Here is a 12527-nt window from a genome sequence, read left to right as displayed (position 1 = left end):
TCCCTTTTAGGTATAAGTTCGCCTTTGTACATAACATTCTTATTTTTGTTTTGTTTTTGTCCGTTTTATGTAAACCTGTTTATGTGCAATAAAGTGACATACATACATACATATTATATTATAAGCCCTTTTCACATGTGGCATTTGTTAGCGTATGCGTGGTATTGCTAAAGACCAAAAGTGCTTTGTTCTGTTGATTTATTCATAACACTTAAATTTAACTTATAAATTTAAAAAAATGCCTAAATCGTAGTCGCTCAGTAGGGTGCCCAGAAGGCTGGCCGCATTGCCCCGCTGGATGGCAATGCTGGGCAAAATATTGGCCAGCCCTCTGGTCACCAGAAGCACAGAATAAATAATAGTACTAGGTACAGAAGACGCACTCTCTAACAAAACGCGTCTGTTACGATCAGCACAGATATGGCCGCTAGGTGGCGACAGCGCCACGCGCGGCTTATGGCTTTCCCCAAAATTGGGGTGGAACGGATGTACTTTTAGCTAACTGTAGCAAAGCGACGATATCGCGGAGTGAGCCACGCCTGCCAGAAGCCTCTATAAGGCGCTTTGACAGCTCCTTATAGAGGCTACGCGCGCTAGGTCCCCACGGCCCCAGGGTTTCCATCCCAAACGCCGCAAATATGTAGCTACTACCCAGTGTCGCATACCTGCGACGTTTGAATTAAATAATGATCGTTCAAAAGAAAATTTTAACCCAAAAAAAACGTACTTGATGTCGTCGTCACCCGACATCCAATATCGGAGAAGGGAAATAAAAACTGCAGTTCAAAATTATGAATATTTATTTACTAGACTTATCCACCGTCCGTTATAGTTATATCGTGATTACCTTTTGTATTGTTTCGAGCTCCCGATAAGTATTTCGACGCAGTTACATGCATTTTGTTCATGTCTTGTTGTTGTTGTTGCTTATTATTTATTATTAATTAACTTTTGGTTTATTGTGTAAATAAAGGGCGAATAAACCCGCGCCGAGGATCGCGACCATCACGCCCAGGACCGTCAGAATGATGGCCGTTACGGACATCGCAGGCTCATCTTTACTGCCACTGAAAAAAGAACAATGAGTCAACGGTATTTTTGACACTAACCAATCATTCAAATTCTATAGTAATATAAATTGTATTTTTCTTATTAACTCGTAACGCACAAGCATCACAAGCATTAACAATAATTATAAGATGTAATAATGTTTTGAAAAGATGTGTCCCGCCGAGTTTGTTGCCGGTGTAGGGTTGAAGCCGGTGTAGCTATTTGACGACTGACGTTCATAAGCGCATTGTAATATGCCTAGTTGAATAAACTATCTTTTTATCTTTTATCTATTTTATCTTTTGATAGATGTTGATAGATAGACCAGAGACTACAGGAGGACTGGTAATCAGGTGGCGCCAGTGGACCCCTTAACAAGTTGCAGTATGTATAGGTATTATAGGAGGAAGTAATATAATTTATAAGTACATCTATATGTATCTATCATATATATGTATATCTATATATATCTACCCACTATTGATTGTTTGAGTAATACTTACGTTGAAGCTCCTTTTGTGGCTTCTGTAGCAGCTTGTTTTGTGGCCACATTGGGGTTTTTGACAAACCTGAAAATTAGATATACAAATTTCAAACTTTCCGTCTGCCAATTAATTAGGTACTAAGTTCTTAGAGCCTAATTCAAGTGGCTGTTATTATAATATATAGAGACTCGTAATACGTTCATAAAAAAGTCCCAAAAAACCTAATTTCGAAAATTTCATTTCCACAAGCACTTACAGTATACAACATTAAATTAAAATAGATGCACCATGTAGGGCATGTAGCCTTTTACACAATTCGTATTACCTACTACTGAAGCTACTGTTATAATCTACAGGAAAATAAGGAATATACTACTAAGAAGTGAGAAGCTTAGATGTACCTATGTACTTTCTGTTTGGGACCAAAACCACCCCAACAATGTCCTCCGGTGGACCCAAAAAAAAATCTACTGCTTAAGACGAAATAGGAGCTGAGATTTAAATATTTTAGGTAAATATACCTCTGTCTCGCTAACGGAAGCGGCTCCTAATACTAGTGCGATAAGGACAAGGCGAAAAATCCTGCGTAAAAATCACAAAAATTGAGGTATCGTAATCGACTGTTTCGTCCTCCAAAACTTAACCAATCGTAACCAAATTTGGAAATCTAAATGATTATGAAATTATCTGTGGGACCGTTTTGCTTTTTTGGCTAATTGATATCAGTTTTGAATACCACGCCTCTCATTGCGGCATAGTCAATTAGGCAATTTTGAGCATTTTTTAAAGGGCTCTAGCGCCTTAAAAAAACAAAAATATCAAAAAAAGCGAAACGGTCCGACACAGATATTGACAATATTAATCTGTACTGAAAAAATCATTGCTCTAGCTTCAAAACCCACGGAGGAAACAGTCGAGTACGTTTGTATGGAAAAATGACCACTCCTGTTGGCTCTTAATTAATGTTTCATTCTCATCCATGATCGACAAAATGTTGATCACTCTATGGTAAACTTTTAGAATTTATTTTAGTTGAGATACATACCCTGCTTTTGTACATAAATCATCTGTAGCCACGCTCATTCTGAAAACAAATGTTTTTATTTAACCTTTTCGAAGCTGTGTCAAACACAAAAGCTGTCACGCTGACGCCACGTCACCGAAGTGTCAAAACTGAAATTTAACATTATGCATATACACGTAGGCCTATGTTGCTCTGTGGTCTTTGATCGATTAATCGGTCTTTGGCGTTGAACCTACGGTGCGTATATATCGGTCATTGGCGTCCAAAAGCTTAAAATAGCAATACGAACTTAGTTGTAGGTATATATATAAGTTATTGAGTTTATGTAGTTACGAAACTTACGAATGTGTTTAAAACATTTTTATAGAAGCACAGCTAGGTTTCTTATTAATTCCATATAGTTATGTCACGAACAGTTTCCTTCCAACCAAATGGGGCATTATCCATGAAAAGGGACCTTATTGTCGATGGCGCTTATGCCGCTCAGCGTCGCGCGGCATTCTATTTATATCGAAGCATCGTTGACAAAGGCGTAAGCGCCATCGACAATAAGGTCCCTTTTCATAGATAACGTCACAAATAAAGATAAAGCATTTTAGTGACTCTTTTGTTGAAACAGAAGCATCTTATTAAATGTGGGTACCATTCATAAGAACTAGAGTCTGTGCGGCAAGAGAAGAGTCGTGGAATGTATGGGACCCAATACATTCCACGACTGTTCTCTTTCCGAACAGACTATTAATACACGATGGCCCGAAAGACAATTGGCAAAGTATTCTTAGGAACATTTTTCGTTGTCTGATGTTGGGAGGTGAGTAGATAAAAATATCTAAATAAAATTATCTTACTTATTTCCTTCTAAAGTTGTCGAAAGAGAATCGCCGGAGACTGCAGTTGTGGCCTGAAATAAGATATCTCATTTCCAATTAAGGTCAAATGGGGAAACTATAATAGAAACTTGGTAAGATCGATGGGGATAAGTGTGCCTGTGGGATAAGTGCCGATCAGTCGTCAAAGAAAATTACATGTCGAACGCTTCGGCTCGGGCCCGGCCCGGTTTAACGTGAGTCATCCTTTACACGAAAAATCGCAGTAAACGTGATCGTATTAGGTAAGCGAATTCCACAGTAGGTAATTATAAAGACAGAAGACTTACCAAGACAGCAAAAGCCACAATGAAAAGGAATCCGGTATACATTTTTTAAAGAATTGATTCAATTCAACAATAAATTAAATGATCTCGTTGAACACAACCACCGCCCGCGGCGTATGTCACTTACAGGATAAATTATTTTCCTGTAAGATGATGTTTTTACAATTATGTACTCATTTTAAAGGAAACGGATATCCTGTTTTATCTAAAAACTACTAAACAAAATAATAAGTACCGATGTATATAATTACATTACGATACAAGTGCGAATTACCTTTTCGCACGTGTATTGTATCACCAAATGCTTTACCGATACTGAAATAAATATTTGTACGTAAATAAGTACCTACACGCAGTGTTGTGAATAACGCTTATTTTTAGGCTAAAAGACTCGAGTCTTCAATTTAAGACTCGTAAGTCTTGACGACTCGACTATATTGGAGAATTGTATATATTTATTTTACGCGTATGAATGTAAGAAATCGTCTTTGCCACCTTTGAGGAGTTAAGTCTCGAGAGTCTTAAGGGTTCGAGTCTTTAAGCCTCGAAATACAAAATACCTACACGTAGATAGTAGGTACCTAATTCTAATAAATAATGAAGATGGGAACTATAGTTGGTCAAACCAATTTGTCAGTAAATAGGAACATAAAAAAACTATACTCATCCTTTTCTGTTGGGTGCTAGTACTAGTGTAAGACAAAGATAGTATGATTCTCTCTGTCTATGTTTGAAATGAGACAGTCCTTTGAGAAACTATACATTGGATAACACTTCTTTGACTAGGCCAAATACAACATTTAAACCAAAACTGTAAAATAAAATCTTTTTTTACCTTATTTTATTTTACGTACTTATTTCATTACCTAGTAGTAATCTCGTTGCAAAAAAACTTACACAGTACTATTTTTTTCTCTTATAATAAATAATTTTGGTTAAGGAGATTGCCGATATTCCTTTGGTGTGTGGATATTCAAAGAAATGTTAGTATCTGGTTTTTTTTTATTAGGTAGCTAAGAATTTGCCAACACAAAACCATAATTTATTTATTTTAAACTTTATTGTACATAAAAAAGAGTACAACAGGCGGACTTAAAGCCACTATAGGCATTTTCTACCAGTCAACCAGCCAAAAACCTCACCAAATATCACCAAGGGGGAGGGGGGGGGGGGGTCAAGGCAAATCTTTGTGGCCCTCATAATAAAGGTACTACCATAGAGAAAAAAATACATAGAGTGCTCACTGCAAAAAGACTATTAGCATCTAGCATCGAGTAGCGGAACTATCAGTACTGCTACTTGACAATAGATGTAGCACCGGCCGGAAAGTCTTATGCTGTTGAGATAAGACTTTCCGGTCGGTGATGCTACATCTATTGTCAAGTAGCAGTACTGATAGTTCCGCTACTCGATGCTAGATGTAGACACTGATCTTAATAGTCTGAACTGATGTATGGAGTGAGCACTCTTGTTCTTATTATATTTCTCTATGGTACTACCTATAGCTGATTTAACATTACTTAATAACTAAACAGCACTGGTTTCTTTGTCCAAGAGAGTGTCGTTCGTTTCCTCTTCCTCGATCAGATCGTCTTTTCGGAATAAAGTGTTCGGGACGGTGTACGCTACGCTGCCGTAGAGTCCTGGAAATTAAAATACGACAGTGAAAATTATGATACAAAAAAAACACCGGGTTGCACTCAGGGAGGGAGTGCTGGCAGTAGTGAAAACTCAATCACTATTGCAAAATGTCTGCAGCACTATGTATAATTGAGGTTAACGCCATCTAGCGTTATTTCGTCGCATTACTTGAAACCCCTAAGCACATCACTGTTAGTACTCGAGTTATATTAATACCAGTTAGATCGAAACTCACTATATGGCATTTAAATCAAAAAGAAAAACTCAATGACATTGAAGTAACAGTTTTTCGATCCGACCGTTTTACGTCTTACGGTCACGTGACACCTGTTACGAGTTTTAACATTTTTTCCCCATCACAAAAAGTGCACAGCGCCGCTAAAGAAGTTTTCACTTCAAAAATCAGCCAGACATCAAAACTTGTAAAGACAAATGCAATTTTAATTTGTCTAAACAAAGATTCAAATTGAAATAGAACGGGAGTTGGAATTTATGAATGGGCTTCAGGGAAGCTTGAGGATAGGAAAGAAGATAGACCAAAAGGGCCGGAAGAAGAAACTATAGGACCATACGGAACAGTAAATACTGCAATCGTATTGTATTCCGTAACCCCGTTATACTTGCGTATTTTTACGTGTTACACCTCCCGGGGTGGAAACTTCAATCGCATGCAAAAAACATGCAAGTAAGCAAAAATATTATATACTTATAGCTTTCCATCAGCCAAGGGTCCTTATGCACATGACTCAGGAGCATAAGGACCCTTCTCCAAAAAAAAACAAACATATTATCATGAATGGTCAAATGGTCTCACCGGAAGATCAGCGCTGACTTTCGGGTCAGTATTATGTATGCTGAGACGAGACCATTTTGTGGTAAACTTTAACTCTTACATACTTGTAGTTTTTAGTTATACTTTTGTAACTTTTGTGTGTAACTTTTGTATGTCATTTTAAAGTGTCATTCAATAGAACTTGCTAACTATGTAAACAAACCGCCATACTAAAATGTACACTGAATGTAACTAGTAACTTTTGTTTACATAGTTAGCAAGTTCTATAGAATGACACTTTAGTTTTAGCTTTATCACGAATAAAATACTTGATTCTGATTAAATCGTAACTATTACCTACATCATTAAATATTCAGTATTTTCGGGGTCCCTTTGTTTCCCATAAAGTTTTAAGTCATAATGTATTGTTTGTCATATTATCATTAATCATAAAACTGGAACCGTTAACTTTTCAGGATTTTCGTCAGGTTATCCCACAGAACAAGTTAGAATGGCGATGCGAGCAGGGTACGTGTCGCCGCCGGTTTTGAGCAAACGCTCGCATGCTACTCGCCCGCGCTGACCGAAAAACGAAGTAAACATGCCTTTTGCGCCACAATAAACTTCAGATTTCTTAATCTGGCTTCTTAGCCAGACATCAAATCTGTCTAAAGGAAGCGTATCCATTCACCACGCACACAAGTTTTTACTACCGTTGCGCGAGTGTTAGTAAATGTGGTGAGGAACGAGCGGCGACACCGGTTCCGATACTAACTGCGCGCGATAGCCATTCTAACCTCTTTAATATGTTCTGTGGGTTATCCTATAGATGGGTTAGGTTAGGTTTGTGATAAGTAAAGATACGAATGACTCGTACCATCTTCGGGTGTCTTCCGTGGCAATTTCCTAGCGTAGAGGCGGCTTATCACCACCAGCACCAGCACGATCAGCAGTAGGAGTACTGATCCTCCAACGATCCACGTCAGCTGCATACTCGCCAGCCTATAAACATATTAAATAATTAGGAAATATTAAAACCGCAACGTAATCGACTGAAAAATCTTTAAATTGATACGGCATTCAGTCGACTCGAAAGCCAGAAAAAAGTAATTCAGAATTTGGACTTAGGTTTCTTATTAAGGAGCCTTTCGAATTCTCAGGTATCAATTTTCATTACGATTGGAACAAAAATAAAGATTTTCAAGATGGCGGCTGTTTTATTGCAAATTTAACTTCGGTTTCTTAGGAGCCTTTCGAATCCTCAGATATCAATTATCAAATTTTCATCATGACATTAACTCGACTCGCAGTCTATCGTGCACGACAAAAATGCGCGTGAAGCCCTTATGACACGAACGGTAATTAATTTCTGGGACACCAATAAGCGTGTTTCCGTAACATATTATCAATACCAAAACCATATCAGAAATATCAGAATTAATACCGGTCGAGATTTCTGTTAAGAATTAGACTGATTGCTTTACAAACTGTAATTCCAAACGCGTGTGTGAGAGTGCGTGTTCAATATTTTTGAGCACCTAGGCCACTCCGATACATCTGATGGCGACTTTACGTGGCGTACAGCAAACCTGTCAAATTTGAGACACCTTTTTCTAAGAGTACACCTCTTATACGAATAATAGTCTTACCCAGTAGTGGTTCCTGATGACATTTCCGGATTTGGTCTGAAAAAAAAGATAAATTAGTATTTATATGCAATTATCTATTTACTTTACTTATTTTTAAGATAATAACCAAGGCCAATGATATTTTAATATTTATATATTTCGAGCCCACTAAATCCTTCAAACGCAAACGTAGCGTAGGACGCCCTCAAACTAGATGGAGCGATGACCTTTGCAAGGCGGCTAGCAAGAGCTGGATTAGAATTGCCGCAAATCCAGCAGTGGACGAGAGTAGGCTGATGATGATGATGATGAAATCCTCAGGCAGATCCCCCTCACATTCAAACTTAAAAATTTAACTTGTTAATGAAGTACATATGCCTGACATATTTCATCATGAACATTGGCTAAAGAATACTCAAAATATCGTCTACAAACGTTTTTTGTACAAAATTTATTCAACCAGCATAGAGATATTCAAACTACAAAATAACTCGCCAAAAATACCCTTTTCTTTTCTGAAATCTTACATTAACTTTTATGCAGTTTAATCGCAGTATTGGTAAGGACCTAAGGACTCTCTTGTCTCTCTTCTTTGAGTCCTCTGTTTTTTAAGACTTGATTGTAGTTTTTTTTTTCAGACTCATATAATTAATTCTAATTCCGCTGCTTATACTTTTAATTGCTGATATTTTTTAGTTGAGGAACTCATGCCAAATCGATGATAATTACATCAGAAAAATAATTTTATTGAAATTTTGTGGACAATGCTTTGCTCTTAATACTTACGGAAGAGATACAACACAGGTTCTATTGATCAAATCCATATCAGGACCGCAATTTTCGTAACAGATGGAAGAATCTAATGTATCTTGAGTGAAACCAGTATTGCAGATGCATTCATTTGGAGCTGAACAATAGCCATTAACGCAAATTTTCTCGCATATCGGGACGCAACCTTTATCTGTATGATTGTAACCTTTGTTGCATTCACATTTGTTAGGAGCTTTGCAGACTCCTTTAGTACATAAATCACATTTAGGCGAACAAGTATCTCCGGCTTTCTCAAATCCATTCAAACATTTGCATGTATCTGGCGCTACACAGTTTCCATTCTTGCACGGTTCTTTACAAACTGGCTCACATTTATTGTTGTTTAATTTGTACCCATCATTACAAGTGCATTTACCAGGTTCTGAGCAATATCCATGGCTACAATCGCTACTACATTTAGGTATGCATATTTCTTTGCGACCATTCTTAGGTTCATATCCTTTTTTACATTCACAAATGTTCGGTGCTGTACAGATGCCATTTTGGCAAGGTTTTTTACAAACAGGCTGACATTGAGTACCCCGTAATTCGTATCCATCATTACAAGTGCATTTACCAGGTTCTGAGCAATACCCATGTTTACAACCGCTACTGCACTTAGGTATACAGATTTCTTTATGTCCATTTTTAGGTTCATATCCTTCTTTGCATTTACACTTGTTGGGTTCAATACAGTCGCCATTTTGGCAAGGCTTTTTACAAACAGGCTGACATGTATTATTTTGTAATTCGTATCCATCATTACAAGTGCATTTACCAGGTTCTGAGCAATACCCATGTTTACAATCGCTACTGCATTTAGGTATACATATTTCTTTATGTCCATTCTTAGGCTCAAATCCTTCTTTACATTCACACTTATTCGGTGCTATGCAGTCGCCATTTTGGCAAGGTTTCTTACAAACAGGCTGACATAAATCACGTTTTAATTCGTATCCATCATTACAAGCACATTTACCAGGTTCTGAGCAGTATCCATTATTACAATCGCTACTGCATTTAGGTACGCATATTTCTTTATATCCATTCTTTGGTTCATATCCCAGTTTACATTCACAAGTGTTCGGTGCTATACAGTCGCCATTTTGGCAAGATGTCTCACAAACAGGCTCGCACTTATCACCTTTTAATTCGTATCCATCATTACAAGTGCATTTATCAGGTTCCGAGCAGTATCCATTTCTACAATCACTTTTGCACTGAGGCGTACAATGACCAGCTTTCATAGTATAACCTGTATGACAACTGCAGACATTTGGGCTGACGCAATCACCGTTAGTGCAGTTGGTACAGTGGGGAACACAGGTGTGTGTATCTATTGGTGTGAAGCCTTTATTGCAAGTACATTGGTTGTTGGCTGTACAGTTTCCGTTAATACATGGTTGGTCACAGACGGGATGTAAACAGGTGTTAGGGGTGGTGCTGTTGTACAGGATCATCGGTGGTGCGCACACGCAGTGGTTCGGAGCGACACATGTTCCATTTACGCAGCCGTGTTCGCAGTCTGGTACGCAGGTGTCTGTGTCATCGTCCCAATTGTACAAATCGCAGCATACTAGCTCTGGTACTGTCTGTAAATAAACAGAACATAATATTATCCGCCGGATGATATCGGCCTGTCAGTTGTTTCGGAATGGTCAACTTTATGTTCTAACTGACAGAGCGATATCATCCGGCGGACTGGTTATCAGTGGGCCCCTTAACTGACAGGGCGATATCGTCCGGCGGACTGGTAATCAGTGGGCCCCTTTACTGTTAAAACGTCATTGCGGTTTTCACGGTTATCAGTAAGTTGTTGAGTCATACATGTATTATCAGCTATCTTTCGGCGCGGCGGATGTGTCCTGACTGTCCTGAGTTTCTGGTTATTAAATGAGTATATTATACGATAAGATGGTAAGTTTTTTTTGTATTCTTTCTACTGTATGTAAAATTACTAACACTACGAGTATTTAAGAAAATTACATATTTACAATTGTAAATACAAACGGAATGTGTACAGCCTCTACATTAAATTAAATGAACAGCGATACGATATCATATAGCAGTCATTACAACTAATTAGCTCACAGTGACTAACTATTTGCTACTAATACCGCCAAAGCTTCGCCGACCGTTGATGTTGTTTTGATAAGTCAATTATAATGACACACTTACGCTGCTGACTAAATTACGATTTTCAGGCTCTCTTGAATTGGTCAAATACTGTTAAGAAAGTTGCATTCTATTCACATGCGGGGCAAAGTACAGCGGGCTCAGCACGGTTCCATTTTTATCGACTATGCCCGTCACTTTCGCACTTACATACTTGTTAGAACGTGACAGACATGGTGATAAACGATAAAAATGCGACCGTGCTACTAGGGCTGATGCAAATTTTGAGTTGTTTCCTTAAGTTAGCTGATAGAATTGACTTTCAAATGATGATTTTGAATGATAATATTTGAAGACGTGCATTTGGATTTGATCTGGTGATTTTGTTTGATATTTTACAGTTAATATTTTCTTCGGATTGGCATGGTGAACAAATTTGTGTTTCACTCAGGGGCAAATTTTGTTCAACCCCGTGCTTTGAAACCCTCGCAACGCTTAAAAATCTATTTTTCGAACCACAAGCTACGCTCGTCGTTCCATTTTAGCTGTGGTGTCAATACTGCCAATGTGGTTCGGATTCGGACCAACCATTGTTACTTATTGAAAAAATGAAATTAATAAACGGTTTTTTCTTACCTCTTCTGACCTTATTCCCGATTCACTGAAATAAAAAAAGATACATATTAGAATCCTGGGCATTGTTTCGGAAACGTGGGACAGCCCCCTAATGAGGCACTGACTTACTGCCATATTCGAACTTCAAGATATTCACAAGAGACGACACGAACTAGATCCATTCTAGATACGTTATGTTATAGTTTAGATTTCAACTAGTTCTCTTTTGCAGCGCAATTCTGGCAACCAATATCACTTTTACGTTAGATAGAGTTAGATATCTATTAGATGTGAATTGGATCTCTAAGCCATATCTTGTGGAAGTCGTTCAAGAGTATCTCCAGAATCGCGCAAATGTCAAATTTGACAGGTTAGATCTTAAACATATCGTTATCGTATCTTGGCGATGTCTAAAAGATATCTAACAGATGTCTATTTCAAAATCCGAATCGGGCCCTTTGTCTGCATGCGCCAAATCCTTATGTACCGGGTCATAGGTTAAGTTAATTTTATTTTATTTATTTTTTTAGTTTTATTGCATTATTTAGTTTTATATAATAGTAACCCTGAGTAATTTTAAGTTTAGTAATAATGATACTAACCCCGATGGACCTAGGTCTGAAATAAATGATTTTTATTTTTTATTTTTTTTATTTTACATTATAGGAATGGTGGCCGTAGAATTTTATTACACTTATAAGGCAGTAAACATTCTGAACCCGATTCTGATTATAATTCATGTTCTGAACCCCTAGTGTAAATTTCATTAGATAACGCCGTGACGTGACGTGTACGTGTATGGGATTTTGAGTTCCCAAAACGTCCCGCTTGGTGCGCTGTTCAAAATCCCAACAAAATAGACATAACGCAAACTCGAACGCCCCGTCACGCTATCATAAGAAATTTACGCTAGGGGTTCTGTACGGCTACCATCAGTTTTGCACTGACATAAACGCCATCGGGAACGTAATTTACTTTCTATACATCTCGCTCGTACTCGCATATTAGTGCGGGCGAGATATATAGAAAGTAAATTACGTTCTCGATAGCGTATATGTCAGTTTTGACACTGTCAGTAACTCATAGTACGGGCTCTGAGCTTCATACAAAATGATGTTTTCTCAACTGTCTATTTATATGTACAGCCGCTGTCAGATATATCGGAGCGGCCGAGGCGTTCAAAGATATCTGAACACTCACTCTAAAGCCTATATAGAGGCGTGTTCAGATCTAT

At 37.9% G+C, this 12527-nt stretch overlaps 1 protein-coding gene and 1 long non-coding RNA gene across 2 annotated transcripts in view; both read right to left on the bottom strand.

Annotated features, from left to right (window-relative positions):
- Positions 1-1038: 1038 nt before the first annotated feature.
- LOC134649419 (uncharacterized) lies at positions 1039-3461 on the bottom strand. The gene is made up of 4 exons (XR_010096963.1): positions 3408-3461; positions 2581-2619; positions 1554-1619; positions 1039-1067 (listed from the first exon to the last, which is right to left on the bottom strand). It is a non-coding gene; the product is annotated as an uncharacterized LOC134649419 (long non-coding RNA).
- A 1757-nt stretch (positions 3462-5218) lies between these two features.
- The window catches only part of LOC134649725 (multiple epidermal growth factor-like domains protein 10), a 28670-nt gene continuing 21361 nt past the window's right edge, over positions 5219-12527 (bottom strand). The window contains exons 4-8 of the mRNA XM_063504556.1: positions 11315-11339; positions 8540-10200; positions 7775-7810; positions 7003-7127; positions 5219-5355 (exon numbers count right to left, since the gene is read on the bottom strand). Coding sequence (XP_063360626.1) covers positions 5240-5355; positions 7003-7127; positions 7775-7810; positions 8540-10200; positions 11315-11339 — 1963 coding nt within the window. The 3' untranslated portion in view covers positions 5219-5239. The remainder of the gene's footprint in view (positions 5356-7002; positions 7128-7774; positions 7811-8539; positions 10201-11314; positions 11340-12527) is intronic.

This window comes from Cydia amplana, chromosome 7 (assembly GCF_948474715.1).
Source record: "Cydia amplana chromosome 7, ilCydAmpl1.1, whole genome shotgun sequence".
Classification (NCBI taxonomy): domain Eukaryota; kingdom Metazoa; phylum Arthropoda; class Insecta; order Lepidoptera; family Tortricidae; genus Cydia; species Cydia amplana.
Note: the sequence above shows the minus strand (reverse complement) of the source record. Positions and strands in the feature narration are given on the sequence as shown.